The 24,331-nt window shown below is 33.9% G+C and overlaps 1 protein-coding gene across 13 annotated transcripts in view; it reads left to right on the top strand.

Annotated features, from left to right (window-relative positions):
• CCDC91 (coiled-coil domain containing 91) overlaps window positions 1-24,331 on the top strand; it is a 225,084-nt gene that overhangs the window by 84,116 nt on the left and 116,637 nt on the right. For all 13 annotated transcript variants that reach the window (XM_072954296.1, XM_072954295.1, XM_072954294.1 and 10 more), the window contains one exon: window positions 9,388-9,465. In XM_072954296.1, coding sequence (XP_072810397.1) covers window positions 9,388-9,465 — 78 coding nt within the window. The remainder of the gene's footprint in view (window positions 1-9,387; window positions 9,466-24,331) is intronic.

Here is a 24,331-nt window from a genome sequence, read left to right as displayed (position 1 = left end):
AGATTTGAGCATCTGCTTCTCAAGGCACTTTGCTTTGAAGGCTTTAACAAAGTTGAAGATAAATAGTAATTTCTTTTAACTCTGGCACAGAGTAGAGTTTCTGCCTTCCCTATTGGAGCAAATAATAAGGTGACATTGAAGTAGCCGTCGGACCAGGGCCAATCCAATCAACAAATTAGCCAGGAATTCAGCCAGGGTTATGCAAGAGGCCATATTCTTAGGCTTTGCAGGATTTGGCCTTTATTCTTTAACAGATTGTAGTTGGTAGAGGAGATGTGCTAATGGAGCAACGATAGTGACAACAACAATGTAATAAACACGTCATCTTCTCTTAGGAATTTCACATGAGTAGTTGTTTTCATCTGCAGAACAATAAATTAGTTGTGACCCACTTATTCATTTCTCATTTGCTAACTACTGATTCCTTACAGTTTGGTTGAGACATAAATGAGACGTTGTCATGTCTGGATTTTGTAACGTAGCGTATAGAGAAATCAATTACTTCTGTACCGGTGTGAACACATTGTGGGGTTCTTTGAAGGCTTCCATCATTGTATCTGTTGGAAAACCTCCAGGAGTTTGTCTTATTGTCTTGTTTTTGACTGAGAGGAGGCCACAAAGCTGACGGTTTTAAATTCTGTATGCTGTTGAATTCTGTGCAGTGTGTTAAGGCAGCCATTAATGGGATAGGGCCAGAGATGAAAATTAATCCTTTGAGAAATTCTGGAAATCTTAAGCTAAAGGGACATACTTATTAAGGGTGTCTGTTTCAGCACTGGGTATAGTTTATTATGGCACAAACGCTTTATTTCCATATGTACTATTACTTTGTGCCTTTAAGCTGATTCTTTTATGCTTGTATTATTTCTTTTTCCTCCCATTTTATATTTGGCTAAATATTTGGACTAGTCTGTGAGACTGACTTGGTAAGATTTTGAAGGGTCCCGTCATGTGTTGTTGTCACTGATTGTTTAGGCAAACTAAGAGAAGAGACAGAACGAGGAGGTAGAGGTTAAACATTTGCTCAGTGGGAAAGACTTGCTGTTCCACGTGCTGTGTCGAGTCAGTGAAACGTGCCTGCTGTTAGAAACCAACCAGGCTTGTTGCAGCTGTCAAACGTGGCGTCGGTGAGAGATGGAGAGGTGGTGTTCTGCTGTTTTTATTCTGTTTTGACAAAGTAGGTGCCTATGGGATAATCTCATCTTCTTTGCGTTTCTCTGACATTTACAATTAGGCCACGTCAGTGTGTCGTATTCTTCAGATTTCGGTAGGAGGAGGTGTACCATTTCTTAGTTAGAACCTTTCAGGGCGGCGGTTAGCTGTTATCCCACTGTCTTTGTTTTGATTTCTCGCCCTGCAGATTTCCTCTCGGAGTGTCTGCAGGTGTTTATGGCTGCCTCATCCAATACAGCTGATTAGTTGTTTTGAAAGGGGTGCAATCTTGTGGCTTCAGAAAAAGTGCTCATGAAGCCTGTGCTAGAAAAACCTTCTCAATCAGACTGTATTAGCTAATTATGTTCTGCTAATTATGTTCAGTCTAATTGTAGACTTGCTTTTGGCCAAAGAATTTGGAAAGTGAGAAGGATTTCTAATAGCTAGAATAGAATGGTTGCCTGGCCTTCGGCGTTTCCTTCCTTCCTTTCTTCCTCCCTCCCTCTCTTTTTTCTTCCGTTTGTTCCTTTCTACCCACCTCCCTTCTCTCATTTTTAAGTACTGTAGCAATTCATTCCAGATACATCAATCGAATGTTGACTTTTAACCATCTTTATGGGAAAGGATTCTGTTACTATTCATGGATTAATTTATTAGAGGTGATTAATGTGAGTTCTACTTGATTTGGCAGAGACCAACAATAAGATAATGTGTATTGAGAAATGTTTATCAGTTTTTCCCATAAGCTTGGACTGAAAATTTTCTTTTTATAAATTGTGATTCAAATATCTGAATTGAGTTTTTTTTATTAACATAGTAATCAAAATAAAAAGTTTTCAAAAAATTGCTAATTTATAATTTTTATGTGAAGCATCTATATTTGTTAATTATGCTGTTCATATTTACATATCTATTCAACAAAAATTTTTCAATGCCAGTTGTGTACAGGTATATTAAAAATATTAGACCTACATGTATTTAATAATTTCAGCAAGGGGTTGGTATTGGAGTAATTATGGGTAGTAGACAATTGATTGGAATATGCTTCTGGTTAGCTTCGAAAAGCACCTTAGTGTACATCATTTTTGGCAGACCAGAACTGCTGGTTGACAGGAATGAATTGATGAATAACTATTTCAAGTTTTACCACAGGTGACCAGTTTGTGTCTTATTTTCATCAGAAGGAGGGACTTATGATATATTAGTTTATATATTACTGAGTTTTATATAGAAAATAAATCTGTTGAGAAGTTTGGAATATACTCAAATAATTCTCTTTGACGTGGTATTTTTCAGTAAATATTGGGCTGGCTATCAGGAGCTGTGATTTAGTCTTCACCCTGCTCTTACTGATTACTCAATGGTCTTAAATAATTTTCTTGGCCTCTCTAGGCCCCAGTCTCTTCACGTGTAAAATGAATATATTGAAATAGCTTACTTTTAAAGTCTCTTCTTGTTTAAAAATCTGCAGTTTTATTTAAGGTGAGGGCATTTTCCCGAATCTTCCCTTTCTAGTGATGGTTTGGGGTTTGACATTTTGAAAGAAAGCTATCATTGTGGTCAAATTTGGTTTTGACTACTTTGAAGATAGGTTGTAAATTTTTGGCTTGATATTCTTGAAATAAGAATTTCAGGCCATGTGTAACGATTTGGTTATTCTTGTGTTTTTCTTTTGGTAACTGGGCAGCCTGGTCTGATACAATGTGGTTGTATGATTACTGTCAGTAACTTTGAAATAAGAAAGGAAGTTGATTGATCTAGCTAGTTTTAGCATACGCTGTCATGGAATAGTATTAAGAAAGTTGGAAGTGTATTTTAGAAATGATTTAATCCAACTCCCTCATTTAACAGATAAAGAAACATGCCCCAAATGTTAATTTATATGCTAGGCCTGTATCAGAAGAAGAGCATTTAAAATGATCTCATTCATTTATTCAACAAAGATGTCTATGAACCTGTTAAGTACCCTCCTTTTTGAAGACCAGGTTTTAAATACATTTTAAACATTCTTTTTTTTTAAAAAACATTTTTAATTGAGTTATAGTCATTTTACAATATTGTCATTTTAAACATTCTTAATGGAATGTTAAGTAACTCTCTGATGAAGAATGAAACACCATTCTCACTTCCCAATTATAGGCTTTCAAATCCTATCCATTCTGTCTCTTCTTTATTTGATTCTTATTTATTGAGCAGCATTGTATACAAGGCACCATTTGACATACATATATTCAATGGCAGGTACAATTTCATCTTTCCAAATTGTAAATACAATGACTCTGCTTTTTGATTTGCCCAAGATAGTCCATATTTATATCTATTATTCTAGTGTAATTATTAGTAGTAACCCCTTTCACTCTCAAAAGTGACCCAGTTGTGTAGTTAATCTAATATATAAAGTAAAGAAAATTAGATCCATGACAGACTTAAAAAACATACTTTATGCCAAAATAATGTAATATAATTAAGATGCTCAAAGAAAGAAAATGTAAATCCAAGATTTATATACAGCTAACTGCTTTTCAATTTTAAAGGTGTGAATGGTTCTCATCATTCAAAAGCTTAGAGAATGTTATCCTTGTGGTTCTTTTGTTAAGGAATTTTTGAGACACCTCAGTGAATTCCAAGAAATAAAATAGTAAAATCAGCATTCTCTAATCAAAATGAAACAAAATTAGAAATGAATAACACAATAAAAGAAAAATAACTTTGAGCTTAGAAATTAAATTGATACAAACATACTATTTCTTTCTTGCACAAATTTTTTATATTAGGATAGAATTCACATTAACATTAAATTTACCATTTAAACCATTTTAAAGGGTAGAGTTCAGTGTTTTTTTTTTTTTAAGTATATTCACAATTTTGTGATACTATCACTAGTATCTAATGCCAGACATTTTTATCACCTCAAGAAGCAGCCCTGTATATGTTAAGCAGTTACCCCAATTCCCCTGTCCCCTGGCACCTGGCAATTGCTAACCTACTTCCTGTCTCTGGATTTAACTATTTTGCACATTTCATATAAAGTGAACTCTTGCAACATGTGGCCTTTTGCGTCTAGCCACGTCCACTTAGCATAATGTTCTCCAGGTTCTCCCAGGTTGTAGCATGTATCATTTCATTCCTTGTGTGGATAAATAATATTCCCTTGTATGGATAATACTTCATTTTGTTTAGTCATTTATTTGTTGATGAACATTCACGTTGTTTCTGCTTTTTTCTCCTATTCTTAATAATGCTGATATGGACACTCATGTACAAGTTTTTGTGTGAATGCCTGTTTTTAGTGTCCTTGGGTATATAACTAGGAGTGAAATTTCTGGGACATTTGGTAACTCTATGTTTAATTTTTTGAGGAATGGCCAAATTGTTTTATATAATGGAAACACTGTTTTACATTTCAACCAGAAAGGTGTGAGGGAGCAGGGTGTGAGGGTTTCAGTGGTGTCACCACTTAATTCCAGTGTTTTGTATTGTAGCCATCCTGTTGGATGTCAGTGGTTTTGACTTGAATTTCCATAGTGGCTAATAATATTGAACATTTGTATCTTTGGAAAAATATCTACACAAGTCTTTTGCCCATTTTAAAAAAAGTGGTTATCTTTTTGATGCTGAATTAGGAGAGTTATTTATGTATTCTGAATACTTTGTACTTGTGTGGTGTTTGACAGGGTTTTGATTAGTGTAAAACTGGCCTCAGAGAATGAGTTAGAACATGTTCCCTCATCTTCTGTTTAGGAAAAGTATGAAAAAGATTGGTGTTAATTCTTTAAACATTTGTTCGAAATCTCCAGTGAAAGTCATTTTGGAAGGAGGGATTATCTTAGTACAAAGTTTTTGATTACTGATTCAATCTCTTTACTTGTTATCAGTCTGTTAGATTTTCTGTTTCTTCTTGAGTCAGTTTTGGTAGTTTGCATATTTTTAGGAATCGGTCCATGACAACATTGTTATCTAATTTTTGGCACACTATTGTTTATGATATTTCTGTATACTCCTTTTTGTTTCTTCAAGTTCAGTAGTAAGTCCTTTCCTTTATTACTTATTTTAATAATTTGAGCTATCGCCATTTTTTTTCTTCATCACTCTAGCTAAGATTTGTCAATATTGTTGAATTTTTAAAAATCCAACTTTGGTCAAGTTGATTTTCTCTATTTTTCTGTTCTCTTTTTATTTTCTTTCCAATATTTTTATTTCCCTCATTATGCTTGCTTTGGGTTTAGTTTTCTTTTTCTAGTTTCTTATGGTGAAAGGGTAAGTTATTGACTTGAGATTTTTCTTCTTTCTTTAATACAGATGTTTAATTTCCCCTGTGATTTCTTCTTTGACTCACTCCTTATTTAGGTGTGTGCTGTTTAATTTCCACACATTTGTGAACTTTCTTAGTTTCTCACTATTAATTATTTCGAGTTTCATTTCCCCTTGCGGTCAAAGAACATACCTTATATTATTTCAATATTTAAAATTTTTTTGGCCTATCATGTAGTCTATCCTGGGGAATGTTCCCTGGCCTCTTGAGAAGAATGTATATTCTGCTGTTGGAGTATTCTAGAGCTGTTTGTTTCTTCTAGTTGGTTTATATGTTGTTTAGTCTTCTACTGTTTTGCTGATGTTTTGTCTTACAATAATGAATGTGTTTTGTTCTTTATTGAAAAGTAGCAGTAACAACTGTGATACTAGTGGCAGCAGTAATTGTACTTTATTTTTGTCTTAATTAACAAAATTATTTCATACACGTTATCACTTTGAAGTTACCATATACAGGTAATCTTCTGTGTTACTAGACTGGAAGTGACTATTATACTTTCATCATCCTTTTATCCCCAGAGCCGAGTGGAGTCTGGTGTATAGTAATTGTTTAATTAAATATAACGCTTAAAAAGAAAATTTGGTATAAAATGATGGCATCTGGGAAAAGTTTTAGATGATTAGTAACTGTAAATTTCATGGTACTCAGAGAGTCTACGTTTTCTACCTTGAATTATGATGAATAATATCGAATACCTCTATATAATTTAACATTTTTTTTCTGAAGTATATATTGAATATAATTAATATTTTAGTTCTGGTATGTAAATGATGATAGAAGCTCATGATGTCAGTAGTGAGGATTTCAGCATAATCCAGCAAACATTTGTCAACAGTTGCTATGTTCTAAGGGGCTGTGAAGAGCACTGAATTGCTGTGAGAAGATACAGCTATTGAGAAACTATTTATTTTCAATTATAATAAAACATAATGTCATAGAACATTTTGAACATTTGCAGATTATCCATTAGAAAAGATCTTTTATATGTGTTACTTAATAAAACATTATACTCCATATGCACCTTTAATAGCATGCAAACACTTTTTAATGATTCATGTCCTTATTCAGGACCATGGTCATTGAGTGATCAGATTTTATAATTGAAATTGTGCCTATTTACCCTCAATTTGTAATTAATGAGGTAAAAGTAGAATATATTCTCAGTTTTACTTAATGGATCTTGGTTAATTTGCTTTGCTTTAGACTAATTAACTCTAAAAAACTTTTTAAACTTTTTGTTTCTCAGTTCCTATTCTAACCTGGAGGAGATTAGTTAGTAATATTGTCAAGAGAGAAAAAGAAAAGTAAATTAATATTTAATAAATTAAGTCTGAAAAATGCTGGTTTCAGTAAAGCTCACCTTTTTTTCTTTTTACTTCTGGGTTTGTAGGAAGTTTAATGTTTAATATATGTTGTTAACTTCTGCAGTTTGATCATGTAGCCTACTTTATATGAGTTTGTCATTAAATCACTGATGCCTAGGAGGCGTATATGAATCCCAAGAACTGCCTAAGATATGGCTCTGTGATGTGAAAAGAAAATGCCAGAATACCTGTTTCTGTTTATTTTTATCTTGAAAAGTAAGAAAACCAAAACTTTGTTAATATTTAAATTGATGCTTTTGCCCTCCTAGAGCCTTTTATGAAATCATCACATCCCCTTGGTGAGGTAACCTGACCTGAATGGCAGTTCCATAATGATGAGTTGGTAGTGGTGCCTACATTTGTTTGCTTGCTTTTAGTATAACAATGTATTAAATGTGTGCATGTAACAGTATGCTAAATGGATGAGCTTGCTTAACTGGGTAGTTGGATTTTGCTGCTATGTCGTCTAGTTTTTATTAAAACAACTCTCACAGAAATGGGAAAATGACTTTTAAAAAGATTGCTGCCATGAGCCATAGATTGATAATCATATCAACAAAAATCAGGCTTTATTACAAATGCCCCTGTTGGTTCTTTATGTTTAGGTTATTTTGAGAAATTGATTTCACTACAATAAGATACACAAAGGGACATAGAGAAAGAGGAATTAGATGTTGATAATGAAATGGAACCTGTTGGATCAGTAAGGTATAACAAATGAGGGGAGCTGATATAAGAGATGTTCATATGAGAAGATGGTAGCAGTAAATTGACAAGGACTACTGGTGTTATCATTTGCCCTAAATATAGTTAATTTTCTCTCAAAGTCCACTGAGGTGGTGGTGGTGCAGTCATTTGCAGCCCTTGGCAGGGGTGGTGGTGCTGTATGCAGCACGTGGCTTTAATTGTCATCTTGGGCATTAATATCCAGCAAGCAAATAGGGGAAGAAATGCAAGGTGGGAGGTTTAATGCTTGAAATGGTGTATGTCACTTCCGCCAACCTGACATCCCTAAAATAAACCTGACTTGGTTGAAATGTATTATCTTATTTATGTATTGCTAGATTCTATTTGCTATTATTTTGTTTAGAATTTTAGTTTCTATTTTCATAAAAGAGATTGGTTCATTATTTTTTTTCTAAATATCTTTGCTGATTTTAGTATAAAGGATATGCTGTCTACGTGGTGAAGTATTCTATCTTTTTCTGTATGCTGGAAGGTTTTGTGTAAGATTTCTGTTAAATGTTTATTAAAATTTACCTGTCAAGTCATCTGAGCTTGGTCAGCCCCACAGTCCGTGGTCAGAAGATTTATTGTTTGTTATTTTTAAAATTAATACAGGTTTGTTTTTTTTTAACACTGATTTATTATTTCATCTTTCACTTTTGCTTTTTCCTAGAAGTATTTGCATTTCATCTAAAATTTCATCTTTATTGATACAATATTTAGTAATATATTATTATTAGAAATATTTGTAGGTTATGTAATATCCTGAATTCACGGATAATGTTGGAAATTTGCGGTTTTTATTTTTCTTCAAAACTTTGTTATCATCTTACTACATTTCATTTTTTCCTTCTTTCTTCGGATCATCTTTTGTTACATGTCTTTGATCTTTTTACTCTATTCCATGTCTTTTTAAAGGTTTTTTTTTTCTTTTTTTTTCTATTTTCCATCATATTCCTCTTTTTACTGCTGTCTATTCCCCGCCTCCCAGTCATTTTAGTTCTCTTATCCTGCTTTCTGCTGTTTCACCTACTGTTTACCTCCTCTACTGAGTTATTAATAGTGCATTTTTCTCAGCTGTAGACTTCCTGTTTTATGAATTCCAGCTCTCTGATGAAAACCTCTATCCTATTGACTTTTTCCATTTCTTCTCTATTTTCTTGAATTATAAGTCATACATATTTTAAACCCTTCAATAAGTAATACATGAATCACCTGTGGGTCTATTTCTTTTGTCTTTTCTGCTTTATATTTCTTTAATCTCATCTTTTCTCATCTCTGATGATTTTGTATTGAAAGCTGAACACTGTACTTGAAAAACTGGAAAAGCTCTGTAGGATGTGAACATTTCCCAAAGAGGGTTCGGACTCTCCTTTCCTAGGAAGGTAGAGTGGGGATTGATCACCTTAATTCAGTGGTTCTCAAACTTTTTTATGTATTAAACAATTGGTATATGTGTATTACTGGAGAAGTAATGAAGAAAGAAGAGAGAGACCCTAGCTTGTTGAAGTAACACAGAGCTTTCTGCGTCTAGATCCACGTCCAGAATTGCCAAATGCCCCAACAGAGAACACCATTTCCTAATGTTACCTTCCCCCCTGCATGGTTTTCCTTTTGCAATTATTGTTTCCCTTTGATTTCTCATCACCAGAGACCTCCAGAATGCTTTTAAACAGAACTTTTTTTTTTCCAAAAACAGCTTTTCTCTTTGTTTTCAGCTATAGCACTGGTGTGCCACAAACCCCTCAATCACTCATGGCTGTGAAAGTCAATGGTTTTACTATTTTGTAAACAAAAGAACAAATCATGGCTTAGTTTCTTATTTTCTTTCAGGAAAAACATAAACAGGAACTGGAAGACATGAGGAAAGCTGGTCATGAAGCCCTCAGCATCATTGTGGATGAATATAAGGTACAGGTTTGAGGTGCTGTTTTCTTTATTCTTTCCACTTTGGCAAACTTTAGTAAAAAAGATTACACACATGGACAAATTACAGAATTATAGTGTAGTCTTCTTTAGGTATAGACTTCCTTTCGGTTGACCAGTAGGTGTTCATTGAAAGCATACTCTGTGGACTACAAAGATAATGCTCGAAGTTGCTTTGCGTTTGAGAACTTACAGAGTATTTGAAAGCACAAGATTTGGCAGTTAAAGTTTGAAAACAAAATACTGTATAATAAATTGTTAGATTAGCATTTTTGTTTTTACTGTGGTTCCACCTTTTATAGAAAAAGGCATGATACAAATCAGCAAAATATTGTCATATCTATTTTTCTTAAACAAATTAAACAGGTTTGGGTACATTTAAGTAGTAACAGAAATTACAGTGAATATTGATCAGTGATACACCCAGAATTATTCTTTGATTCTGTGCCGATATAAGAGTAATCATTTAAGGAAAATTGAGAGGTTAATGACAAAATTTTTTCCCCTTAATTTCATGTTAGATCATTTTTCTCCACCCAGTAACTGAGGAATACATTCTTGTTGAAATGTAATTCACACAGGTCTGCTCAGAGTGTGTGTACAGTTTGTACAGTTGTGTGTGCATCCTTCTGGAGCTTATCCTTCTGGAGCTTTTCCTTCATATTTTTGCGTATGTGTGTGTGTATATATATTCATATCATGCTATATAATTTTGATATGCTTTTGGAAAAATGTTATCCTTAGCAATCTATTCTTTGATTTCATGCTGTATTTACTTGTCAATATATATTTTCCTGTTAGTATATTCAAACATCCTTTTTTTGTCTTTGTTCTATGGTATTTCACAGCATGTGGGTGTGGATATACACACACGCCATAATTAGTTTAACTATACTGTGTAAGTAGGCATTTAAAGTTTTTTTTATTGTTAATTATTACAGTAAATTTTTAAAAAAAGTCTTTTCTACCATATTTGGAATGTAGTAATTCTTTATGATTCAATTTCATCCCTAGACATGATAGAAGTTACCATCATTTTAATTAGCTGATAATTTAATGTTAAAAAGCTTCCTGTAACAAGAAGTTATTTGGATAAGAGTAGAAAAAGAGGTAGATCCAGAATTAATTTACGTGAAAAGCACTTAAAAAAAAATCCAAAGTATTAAAAAGTCTAGTAGATATGTCTTGGGACATGAAAGGTCATTTTTGTGACCATGCCCAACATAGAAATTGGTGCTATTATTGAGAAGATTAATTTTTAAAAGTCTCGTTTTTACAGGTGTGATTATTGGCTCCTTTTTTTTATGTTGTGACTTTTTAGTTTTACTAATATTAACCAGCTTTACGGTTATTGAGTTGGGGAAAGTATAGGATCTATCTTGAACCATCTTCTTTCTTTCCCCAAAGCTAAGGGGGAGGAATTGAAATAGTGCAGTTTACATAATTCTCTTGGTGTATTAAGTAATATATACTTAGATGGATTTATATTTTACTTATTTTTATTTATGAATTCTAAATTATATGTCTTGAAAGTACTTGTTACATTATATGTCTTTTTATAAAAAGCTCAGTATTTGATATTTTAAATCTTTCTTTGGTTCTAGCTTCACATATTTCCTTTGCTGAAAATAGTCTTATTGTATATTACTTTCAACACTAGTAACTAATAAGCTTAAAAGTGTATATGAGAAATTTGCAAATATATTTTGCAAATTGTATTTGAAGAAATTTGGTTTCACCTCTTCTTGGTCTAGTACCATCATTTGACACTCGTTTAGAAAGAGGATTTAAAAGTTTGAGGCATTAGGTAGTATGATTTGCTTAAAAGGATGAGGCATCAAATCAAGTATTCTACAAAGTTATGTTTAATTTATCATATTTGTATGCAAAATACATAAATTTTCTTAGAGTAGGGAGCTTTGGTGTAAATACTTTGCATATAGCTTACCATATAGATTTGCTGATGAACTTCATATTTTGCACAAAGGTATTGCAGTACTCTGAGGAGGAATACATCTGACATTTTATTTATCACGTAAAATTTTACTACCAATGTGTCTAAGAACATACAGAGGATCAACTTCACAGTAATATGGAAAAAATAATTTAGATAAGAAAAATAGGCAATGTTTTCTTGGTAGGTTAGATGTCTTTATAATGTAAATATTGGTGACTTATGGCCCATGGAGCAATAAGAAAAAATTTTTTTCCATTCTAAATTCATGCATAAGAAGTTCATGTGATAATTATCTTATTTTGCTTCTCTTGTTTTAGACAGTAACTTAGTTTTCATTAATATCTTTAAAATACATCTTTAAGGTTTTTAAACATTGTGATGATGGTTCGCTAATCACTAAGTAACTCAGAAACAGCTAGACTGTGTGGTACTGCACTTGTCTTTGTAGGAGTTTTTTAAAAATTTTTAAATTAATATAATCTCTTACTGATTCTTCAGATTTTTAATTTTTTTCATGGGTTACTTTGGCAGTTTCATCTTTCTAGGGATTTGCCTCTTTCATCTGAGTGATCTAGTTTTGGGGGATATAGTTGTTCATAGTATTCCTTTTAATTCTTTTTCTTTTTGAAGGTAGGAACTGCTCTCTCCTCTTTCGTTCTTGATTTTATACTTTGAGTCTTTTCCCTTTTTTAGTTGGTCAGTCTATTGAAACATTTGCTCATTTTCTCTCATTTTTCTATTCTCTAATTTATCAGTTTTTACTCTACCATTATTTTGCCTGACCTTTTGTTTGCTTTTTGCCTTAATTTGTTATTTCTCTAGGTTTTTTAAGACAGATAATTAGGTTATTGATTTTATGTCTTTTTTCTTTTTTAATATAGGCATTTTTACTTAATCAGTTTCCCTCTGTATCCTAGCTTATTTCATCCCATAAGTTTTATGGTGTGTTTTTATTTTCATTCATATGAAGGTATTTTATAATCTTTATTGTGATTTCTTCTGTATCCTATTGGTTCTTTAGAAGTATGTTAATTTCTGCATATATGTGAATTTACCAGATTTCTGGCTGTTATTAATTTCTAATTTAGTTCCACTGTAGTCAGAGAACTTCTTGTTTTGGTGATTTTGATTGCGGTGGAGTGTTCTATAGATGTCTATAGGTATATCTACTTAAAAGACATCTCTCTGTGGTAGGGGTTTCTCTGAGCCCTAATATCACTGTTCCAGAATCACTTTCTCACCTTTTTTTAAAATCCTTATTAAAATAGCATTACTCCATTACACATGTCCTTCCTTTAAAAAATGATTATTTGGGAATCAGTGAATATCCAGGAGTCATGACACTCTTTATTCTCATTGTATTGACTATGTACTGTGTATTCTCATAAGTATTGACAAGACTTAAAGATTTGTTTCCGTCTTGTCTTGTAAGAGTGTCTCAACCCTTGAATTTCTGCTGATTACTTTTTTTTGTTTTCCTGATTGCTTTTTATAATGCTTTTCTAAAATGTGGAATTGTTCTTTTACATGGGTAAATTCTGATAATTGTACTTATTATGAATTTTAGAATATGTTTTTTTCCAGCAAATTAACATGGCTTCAAATATTAATTTAAACCTTAATAATCTAAGTGCGAGTCTTTACTTTGGTAATCAGAATAAAAAAAAAACTTAATAAAGTTCTAATACCTTTTGGCTAGCATATCTTGTATCCCTAAAATCGTTCAAATGAAATAGTACATTTTAAAGTTCTTGAATGATGAGATCAATAGTTTCTGAGATAGAGATAATCTATGTTATGATTTTAACTCTTCACAAATAATTGAAAATTCTGATTCACATTGAATTAGTCTGTATTTAAGGGAGTAGCTGATCTCATCAAATTGGAATTCATTTCTTTTAGTAATTCTTTATTCATACAACTTCAGATCATCCACTGCAAGAACTGGGCAAAGAAAGTTTGCAACCCAGCCTCATATTTAAGTAACTTGAAAATCAGAAGTTATTTTGTACTATTAGTATGTATTATGTACTAATAATCTTATCTTTTGCTACCTTGAATAATGATGGATGATAATTTATATGTCTTTATTCTATTAATTCCTGAAGGAATGCTTCATCTGTTGAAAAATTTCTACTTTGAAATTGCTAAATATTTTTATTAGTAGACCTGATTGATTATTTTAGAGTCAGCCAGAGCTGGGTCTAAGCCCCAGCTCTCATACTTACTAGCGGTGTGACCTAGGGCAGTTTCTTATATATGAACTTTAGTTTCCTCGTGAGTAAATGAGGGAATGAACCATAGAACTTATTCATAGGAGTATCGTGAGGATCCAGTGAGATAACAAATATTGCACTGCTATCAGTGATGCTGTTAAATAAATTTTAGCTGTTTAGTTATCATTATTACACTTAACTTCCAGCATGGCAATTTCAACGCCTCGTATTATCTTACGGCTGATTATTAATTAGCATACTTCTCAAAATTACACAATGTGGATTCTTGTTTCAGTCTTTTTAGAAAAATCTACTTAAGAGAAAGAGATGAAGAGCCCTTCATATTCCTAGGCTTCTGTTGAAAAGCCAGCTTTCTTTTGTTCATTTAGAAAGTAAATAGCTTGCTCCAGATTGACGAGAAGGACATGTGAAATTCTGTGCTACATATGCCAACTCTTCCCATAATATTTACTTGATTTTGTTTATTTTTTTCTTTTATGTCATGATTTTAAAAATCTTTTATCCTGATAATTAACAACAGTAACATAAATGTAGGAAGGCTTTCCTTGGAAGGCTTTCCATAGGAGCACGCCACAGCTAACATTGTTTACTGCAAGCAGCATGAGAATTTTCCTTTACTTGTGTAATTGGGCTTTTGACTTGAAATTGTCGTTCTCCAGGATGTAGACTCAGGCTTCACAGGCTTCACAGCTCTTTATGGCTGTCGTTTCCTCTATCACAGATTACTGTCCTTTCTTGTTTAAGATATGAGTAGTTGTGTCAGTGCGCTGCTCTTTTGTTTATGACGCTCTGAACAGTTATCAGTGATCAGGGTACCTTAATCCCTCAGTTCGCATCTTTTGCACATGTAATAAATGTCTTGTGGTTACTTTAAAGAAATTCATATGTTAAGGCAGGTTTCTTCTCTGTAAGTCCTAAATCAGTTTATGTAGGTGGGATTTGGGATCTGTATTTTCTTTAAATTTCTAGAAGCCACTGTTTTACCCCAAGGGGGTTGATCATTGTCTTATCCCTTCATATATACTTGCCTGTCAAAATATTCATCTGTTTCAGTCTGTTGCCATTTCCCCCCCATTTGTATCATCTGACATTGAACGCATCGAGATTGTGTGTGTGTACACGTTTATCACTGAAATTACTGGGAAATTTTTCCATATGAGAAAGATGAGAGATGCTCTAACAGAATTTAAATGACTAGGATGGACTGCTTTCTCTTTTTTGAAGTTACAAAAGGAGAAAAAATGTTAGCTATAACTTAGAAACTAGAATTTATCCTAAATTAACATTTTTTTAAAAACTAATGTCTTGTTTTCCTTGATGTGGGATAAGTGATCAGTGTAAGAAAAAATGTTTTATAGTTGAGTATTGGCATAGTAGGGACTGGTATAGAGGACTGTCAAAGCGTATTATACATGGAAAAAATACAGACACATTTGTGAAAATAAATATAATTCTGTAACTCAGGGGATATGCTGTCTTGTCTCTTAAAGAGAAAGGATCCCCTGTCTTCATTTCTTGCGCATAAGTGTTTGCTTCTTGTTTTTCTTTTCAGAAGTCTCTCTGTATACATCTGTCCAGTTAGAATTCTATATATAAGCATTTTAGATGTTGACATATTCTTAAAAGGAATTTTCTTTTTATCCTAAATAGCTTTTTAGAAGAATTTTCCAGAGGAAGTACTAGTTGACTCAGTGTATTAAAGTTCAAAGCTGGAACTTTTTCTAACATGCTCTAACATTGAGTGGAAAGTACTCAAGAAATTAAGTTCAACATGTTGTTTTTATTTTATCTTACTTTGAGTCCAGTTCATGAAAACTTTCAGTTTGACACAAATAAGATAGTGGTTAATGTTTTTGTTTTGCTACTGCATACGTCATCTTTTTCAAGGCCGTGACAAAAGACTCCCAACCCCATTGATTTATTGATTTACTGATTTATTTATTTATTTAGTTAGTTAGTTAGTTAGTTACTTAGTTATTGTGGTATTTGCTTTAAGATAGATCAGTTAGAGAAAGAGCTTTTTCCTTTTTGAAACTCTTGTGTACAGAATTTTTTATTTCGTCCTGAAGTTACAGGTTATTTTCTTGGTTCTGGCTCAACTTATTTATTTTTCAGATTAAATTACATTCTGTTGTTTTTGTTTGTTGTTTAAACTTAAGGGATTTAGACATTTTTCAAATCACAGCAGATAGGAGAAGTATTGAAACATTGACTTTGACATCGTTGACAGATTAGCAAAAATGGTGCTTAGAAAATTAGCCTGAAAAAAGCAAGAAGAAAATGCATTTTGGTTTGATATTTGTATGCAAACACCAGATAAATTGTAACTATAATGGTTTAATGTGTATTATATGTTTCTTGGCCCTCCTGTGGGTGCCCGATCTACTTTCTGCTTTTTTTTTCTTTCTTTCTTTTGTGACATGAAAATTAGTTCCTGGTCATCACGTTCAGCTTGAAACCAGAAGAGTTTCATGTCCTCTTCTCAAACTCTAGATCTTTCTTTTCTCACCCTGATGTTTTGTGTGCATCCTTTTGGCCAAAACTCATTCTTACTTATGTGTATCTACACGTCTCAAGATATTTCCACCAAACTAGACATACAGACACACACCTACTTTGCTTTCACTGTCCTTGTTTCTGAAGCCTGCCTGAACTGATGATCTTAAATTCCGTGTATTCCAACCCAGATGCCAAAAGCCAGTGAATGCTCGACACATGAACAGCATTTATAAATACGTGACTGTTTTAAAGGGAAAGCACGGAATGGGCAGAATCTTTTCTAAAGTCTTAGAACATTTTACAAAGAGAGTTTTCTGATTAATTTTTTTCTTGTTATGTTTAAGTAGCAGAGTAATTGGATCAGGTACACTAGAGTTTTAACTTTTTAGGCACACACATTTTCTGCTACTCATCGTGAAAAATAATGCAAAATTGCTACATAAACTTAAGTTGTTCTGAAATTATCCCGATTAAAATTCTTGATCTGTTCAGTTCCCACGCCGACCAACCTTGATTTTATAGGGAGACTTGGTCACTGTGTGTTTCTGAGAAGGTTAAGTATGCCTTATGTCCCTTTTGGTAAGGACTGCTTTGAATTTTAGCAGTGCAACATATGTCAAATGCCAGCTTGGAATGTCACATGCCTGCTGTATTCCATTTTTTCAAAAGCGTCCACTTGCTAGTGTTTCATTCGAACTCTTGAGTTGTTTGTACTGTTTTACAAGGGAGAACGTAATACATTTTGGAAACCAATTTTTCCCAGGGTGTAGAATTGCTTTTATCGTATAAAGTTCTGCTCCAAGGAGTGGGGAACGACTTTGTTTTCTCTTCTTTTGATGTTTTTCCCTTGATTAGAGATTGCTAACTTTTTGTGCAAAGTGGATGGAGATACGTGAGATCTGTCACATGTCTGTTTTTTGAATTCCACCATTTTGTTAACTCAAAGATATGAAATGAAGTTATAGTTTTAGTTATTTGATGGAACGAGGATTCTCATAAATTCCAGCTTTTATCATATGATCAGATTTTTCCTGGACAAAGAAAGCTGTTTGCTGCTGCCAGTAGCGTTTGGACTAACAGCCTGCTAGATACCAGCGATTGGCTTGAAACTAACAACTTGGCTTGTCCATGCTTATCCCTCCCACCAAGCCTAACCTCAGCAGAGGACTGAGAAAGGTTTGGTAGTTGAGAGTAGTTCTTAAGTGCCTCTAAATTTCCTGGGCTAAGCCAGAATTTTGCATGCAAGGCTATTCTTGTGGTTTTCCAGCTGGGCCAAAACAAAAAGGCATTGGAAACCTTGCAAGAAAACTTATTCTAATATAGATTTAAGGCTTGCCTTTTTATTGTGGCTGGAGCATCAGCCTGACAGTCAGAGGACTGAAGGGGAAGACTTCATTCCGTATTGAGGATGTACATTTCAAACTTTTGCTGCAGAGCAGACCTTGAAAAATACCTCCGAAGATTAAAAATGAAATAAATGAATGGGGTTTATTTAGTTGCTTCTTAAGACATGTAAGACCTGCCTTTCCCCATTAGTTGTTTTTGGCTCACCTTCCAAAATGCACTTTAAATACTATGAGTTCTGTTTTATGTCACGTCAGGTTAGTATTTTTGACTAATGTTGATCAGACTTGAAACTTTTATCAATACCATCAGCCCTGTCCCACCCAGATACTGTTGACAGATACAGATTTCTGCTTATTATCATAAAAAGTCAGGCTCCTCTGTCATAAGTATCTTCCATCCATAGTAATGTTCTCTCTCCACATTGACCTGAATGAGGCTAGACTTGTTTTGTTCTGATGGGGTTGAAAGTTTTTTTCAAACCTTCCTTTGATCTAAGGTTTTTGAGCAGATTTCTACATCCAGTAATAATGCTGGGAGAGTGATTACATAGTAATATCTGTAAAGAATATCTTTCTGTAACTATTCTAGTCATTGTGATCTATCACTTAATGTGGTTCTTAATGTTCCATTATTCTAATGCTTTAAATTATCAGCAAGGTCTGTCTGATTCAGGCATTCTCAATTTTAGGTAGTGCTGAAAACTGTTACATAGTAGTTAGACTTCAGAAAAAAATAATGGATGTGTGTGTTACAGATTTATTTTTATTCAATTTTTTTATTGGCTATTGATAGTCCAGTTAGTGAAAGGCTGTATACTGTATTTCAGAGGCAGAAATAATAAACTGATAAAAGTTATTTTTATACTCATTTACTTTTCTAAATCCAAATGAAGATATGTATGCAAGAAAATACTTTAAATTTTTTAAATTTTTTGGCTGTTTGAAAAGTTATAAAAGAGGAATTGTCGTCTTTAATGTGAACTACAGAACAGACTCTGAGAAAGGAAAGGAGATACAAGAACCAGTGACATTTGGGAGAATGTCATTTTAATTTATCGTCGACATTTCTTTTTTATTTATTTATTTATTTATTTATTTATTTATTTATTTTTGCATTTTTTATTGATTCATAATCATTTTACAGTGTTGTGTCAAATTCCAGTGTTCAGCACAATTTTTCAGTCATTCATGGACATATACACACTCATTGTCACATTTTTTTCTCTGTGATTTATCATAACATTTTGTGTATATTTCCCTGTGCTATACAGTGTAATCTTGTTTGTCTATTCTACAATTTTGAAATCCCAGTCTATCCCTTCCCACCCTCTACCCCCCCCCCCCCGGTAACCACAAGTCTGTATGACATTTCTAATTAGTGTGTGATCCAGTATCAAAATAGAAGGTTGCTTTTGATTATATCCATTAAGTTCCAGTTATTCAGCTATGTGAGAATATAAATTTTATACCAAGGACAAATTATTAGGGAATAGAATGATTTGCCCTATTATTTTCAAAATACCTCATTTTTTGATATGCATGCAATACAAGATCAAAAGATACGGAAATGTGCATAGTAAAACTCAAATTTGGTTGCCATTGCCTGGGCCTCAGTCTCTGTCTGCTGCTCAGGCATTCGCGTTCCCAGGTGGGATTCTTTGCTTAAAACTGCCATGCTTCTGATTTGCAGTGCATTGGTTGTCAGGTTGTTTTCTAGCAGCGCAAAAGGAATTCCATTTGAGGAATCATCCATGTACCGTCTGATTTAGTTCATATAGTTAGAAGCACCAAGTTCAGAGGTCATCCTCTTTTGGTATTTTAGCAGGATATTCAGGTAGCCAATTTTTTTGGTAATTAATCCATTCTAGCAACCTAATGTGGGTACCAGCAAGCACTGCTTTGTGTCATCTTACACAGCGAGATATCTATACCTGTTAGTATATTAACAGTTCCTCTGAGCCACTTTGATGACTTTGTCGCTTCCCCTGAGGCTTCTCCTTATCCCCGCAGAGTCCAGCTAGAGCTCAGCACGGCGGGACCTCCGGCACCTGCTCCAGTGCTGGGGGTGGCACTTCTGATTGTCTGGTGTCCAGACCAATGGATTTTAAATAATTTCCATGTCTCTGCGAACATTACCACCTCTGTAGTAATATATGGTTAACTTCTAACTGGAAAAGAAGCCAGTTGAAGTATTTTAAATTGTCATCTAAGTTCACAGTATTCTCTTTGTGTTCAAAAAGAGAACATAAAGCAAAGTTTAATCTTTGTCACTGTGTCTTCCAGTAAAATTGAGTTAAATGAAACCTCTAACTTCTCTCAATGTTGATGGCTTTTCAATGTGAGTAAAAGTTATTTTCTAATCTTTGAGATCTGTATTTGATGAATGGCTCTCTCTCAATTTGGAGGAAAATTCTTTATTTTAATGGCCTTAAATCTAGTACCTTAAAAAATAATATTAATCCTAACTCGAATCCACATGGCATGAATTTCATTTATCATGAAAATGAGGAATTTAGTTCCCAAAAGTCAGCAAATGATTAGAACAACTCTATTTTGAAATTTAATCATTATACAGAATTAAGTTAATGGTCATAATTTTGCAGAATTCCTTTATTACTGGCAGAGAATAAGCTCTTATTATTCTCCCCACTTCTTAGATAAGGAACCTGAGACATGGAGAAACACACACAGCTCCTTGATCAAACACATTCAAGCAGAGAAGCTGTAAATAAAAGCCGGGTCATTCAGAGCTTGACACAGGACTCTCCACAATTTATGCTGCCACCTTGAAACTTAAATGCATGTATATTTAAGCCAATTATTTCTGAGACTTAGATGGGTTTCTTTATTCCTGTGGTTTGTGATATTTCGGAAGATGAGATGCATAGACCTTTAGTGTTTAAAAACTATGTGCTTCATTTAATCCCACGAAAGATTCGGAGGAGATTGTTTTAGTTAGAATTATTTTTTTTCCCTTTCACTCCTTCCTTCCTTTCTTTCTTCTTTATTCTTTGAACTGAAACTGTAGCTCTTACTCAAGTCACAAGGAACAATATTGTGGCATCTGAGGGAGAGGCATATCCAGATGGCAGCCTTTCAGAAGTTTAAAGGATCTGGAAGGCAGGCATGCAGCGTCTCTCTGCTGTACTTAATTTTAGAAACTTCTTAATTTTAATGTGTTGTCCATGGCACAAAAGAAATTTTCACTGGGAGACTTTTGTGGTGCTTGAGGTAACAACTCTTATGTTACTAGAATCCCTTAACAACAAGGCCAACAGGAATGATTCGCTCTGTCCTGAAGATTTTCTTTGGCTTTCACAGCTTCCAAAGCACTTTATAGCATGGCTAGACTGTATTGAATTTCCATGTTTAGATCTACACCCATAATTTAACATTTTTCTTTTTGAATTGTATAGTACCAGTGCACTGTAATTCAAATGCGTAGAAAAACCTACGATCACTGCAATTCCAAATGCTCGAGATCTGTAACCAGGTACATTTTTTTTCGGCAGCCTCACCATGATCTTGATTCTACCTACCTCTTATTTTTAAGCTAAGGAAAAGGAAGGGAGAAATCTTTTGTTTTCTGATCCATTTACTCGTAATTTTAGGTAATAGTTTTTGTCCTGCTTTCTGAAAAGAAATACGACCAAATCCATCAGTATCTCTGCTCAGATGTCTGGCGTTTACTCTTGAGAAACATGTACCTTCATTCTCCCCAAGGGTTGAACTTAAAGGTTCTGAATGTTGCCCGACTTCTGCCTGCCTGGGGAGCAGGAGACCCTGAACCTAACCTTGAATTTGGATCCAGTTTTGAGTAAGTGGAAGCCTTAAGTTTAGACAGAAGTTTCTCTCTAGAGAACTATCCTCTCTGGTCCTCTGTACGCTGTGCTTTGAAGTCATTTCTTTGTGATAGATTTTAGTCACATGAGTTCTTTTGGTATTCCAACAAAATTTTCTAAAATGTCTGCGTACTGTTTTCAGAGACAGCCTAATGTTTCTCTTCTAATGAGACCATGAAAAACACTCAACTAGTTCTTATTAGGATTAACTCCTTCCTTACAAGAGAGGATAATTGCATTCCTTTTAATTCTACTGAATTAAAAAAAAAAGTCCATACACAGTGCATTAATTGTAAGTGTTTAACTTATTTGTATATGGCTAGTCTGCAAAAATCAGTGCTACACGTTTTCATTCCCACAAATTATCTGTTGATGGAGAAAGTTTGGTAGCATTTGAGTGCTTTTGGTACTTTGCAATGTTGTTTGAAGGTATTAAAAATAGATTACAGAAAGTTTCTTGTTTGAAGCTTTAGGGGTTTCTCATGACAATTAGAATAAAATTAAAATGCCTTTCCCTGCTTCTGCCTGGTTCTGGTCATCTCCCTGCTTTTGTGATCTCTGATTCACCTTTTAGGCATAGAGCTCAGTAAGACCTCAGGCCCTATGGCAAGAAGTTTGACCTATTTGAAGATAAGAAAGAAGCCTAGTGCAGCTGTAGCGTCTGATGAAATTTTCTGGTTCATATGATCTACACTGGCCTCTTTTCCCTCCTTCTAGAACTCATCAGCCTTATTCCCATGCTAAGATTTTGCACTTTTTCCTTTGATGGAAAAGTTCTTCCCTCAGACTTTATGTGTATATATGACTGAGAGTTTGTTGTTGTTTTTTTTCACTTGTGAATTCTCAATTCTATTTGTAAAGAATTCTCAATCCTATTTATGTGTCTGTTTATCTGTGTGAACCTTTAATAACTTTTTTTATATTTGGGTTATTATGTTGAACTGTATCCTAAGAGAAACCAGCTTCATCTCACCAAGCCACTGTTAATGACTATGTGTATTATTTGCACAGGGAGACCTGAAACTGGATGTTACCAGTGAGCTAGGTATGGAACCGGTTTTATCAAACTGGGGTTTGAAAGAGGCTTTTTGTATTCTTGTTTCTGCATAACTGGTTTAGTTTTTTTGCCAAACTGATAGCAAGAGTCACCAACTACCAAAGTAAAACTTGATGTACTGATTCCATACACAGAACATTCAGTTTTTAACCACTTCTCTTTAGCAAAATTGAATACTTACTTATTTTCTGTTCAGATTAAAAAAAAATCAGATATCCTAAAAAAAATACAAAGCTTTTGATTTTCTTGTCTGAAAAATTTCTCCTCTATTATTCTTTTCCTCTTTATCCCTTTTTACTTTCTTTGCAGCATGCAGCACCGTCAGAAACGGTTTGTTTATTGTCTTCCTTCCAGTCTCGCTCTCCCGCTTTCCTCCCCCGCCAATACTGTAAATCCAGGAGAGTCAGGCTCATGTCTGTCTTGTTCAGTCTGCATTCCCAGCGCCTAGGACAGTGTATGAAATATAGTATGCATCCAATAAATGGTAGCTGAACGGATGAAGAATGAATAAATAATTAAGTGCTATAAAAGTAGAATAAGTGCTTAGTTCATGAAGTGAAATTTGCTTTACCAGGTTAGAACAACTAAGACGAACAGGACCCAGGTGGACGGATCTGAATTCAGTTTTGTTCCACTTAGTCTTTTCAGAGGAATTGGGGCACATTTCTTAACCTCCGTGTCTGTTTCTTTACCTGTAAAGCAGGTATGGAGAGCTTTTGGGAAAAGATACACAAACGATGCAATAAAATGACTGAGATTCATCATTTTCTCAAGTGTTTCTCGGTTAAGCAGGCTCTCCTTTTGAGCAACAAACTTGCTTATAATATATTGGAAACTTTAGGGTGTATTACAAGACATACTAGCGACAGTTTAAGAGGCTTACAAATTTGAAGTAATATTTTGTTCAAAAATAGCACTTATACCAGATAAAACATAAAAGTACCCCTGCAGAGTCTACCTTAATTATTTTGCTAATACCTTTTAGTGTTGCTCATTTTCTTTTTCGTTAAAAATTGGAAAAGATCTGAAATAAAGTTTTTTTTTCTCTGTGATTTATCATAACATTTTGTGTATATTTCCCTGTGCTATACAGTGTAATCTTGTTTGTCTATTCTACAATTTTGAAATCCCAGTCTATCCCTTCCCACCCTCTACCCCCCTGGTAACCAGAAGTCTGTACTGAAATAAAGTTTTGAAAAGCAAACCGTGATGTTTTTCCAAGAAAGTTGAAATTGTGCTTGATTTCAGATGACCCTTTACAACAATTAGTTTGTATGACTGCAGTCAGACAGCTAAACTAAGAATATAATTACAGACTTAATTAACTTAATGTTTTAATAATTTCTCTATGATTAGGCAAGTAATAAGGCTTGGACATACTGAAATCATGACTCATTTCTTCGGTTCATTTCACATATATTTATCAAATGTCTTCTGTGTATCAGGTACTGTTGTAGGTACAGTGGCTACATCCGTGAATTAGACAAAGATTCGTCGTCTCCGAGGGCTTAATTTTCAGTGGGGCTGTTTATTATTTGTGTTGCCTTTAGCTTGCTCCATAGTTTTATGCTTTCCTTCATTTATAAAGTATGACTTAGAGGATTGACTTTTAAAATGATTTTAGTTACTAATGCCTAAAATTAGCTATGAAGTCTTCTTTTAAAATTATATACTAAATATCAACATGATACCAATGTTTTAGAGACCATCTGCTTCTGTAGACACATGTGTCCTGCAAATCTGGACAAGTTGTTTACTTTGATGAGGCTGGAAGCAGATCTGTAAGGACTGGGCTATTTCAAAGGAGAAGAAAAATCCTGTGGATTTGGTGGGACAGTGGCAGTCGTCTCCTTTCGCTGCACTTCTCTGCTCATTCCAACTCCAGCGTACATTCAGTTCCGTTGAAAATAATC

Source organism: Vicugna pacos, chromosome 34 (genome assembly GCF_048564905.1).
Source record: "Vicugna pacos chromosome 34, VicPac4, whole genome shotgun sequence".
NCBI classification, from domain to species: Eukaryota; Metazoa; Chordata; class Mammalia; order Artiodactyla; family Camelidae; genus Vicugna; species Vicugna pacos.
Note: the sequence above shows the minus strand (reverse complement) of the source record. Positions and strands in the feature narration are given on the sequence as shown.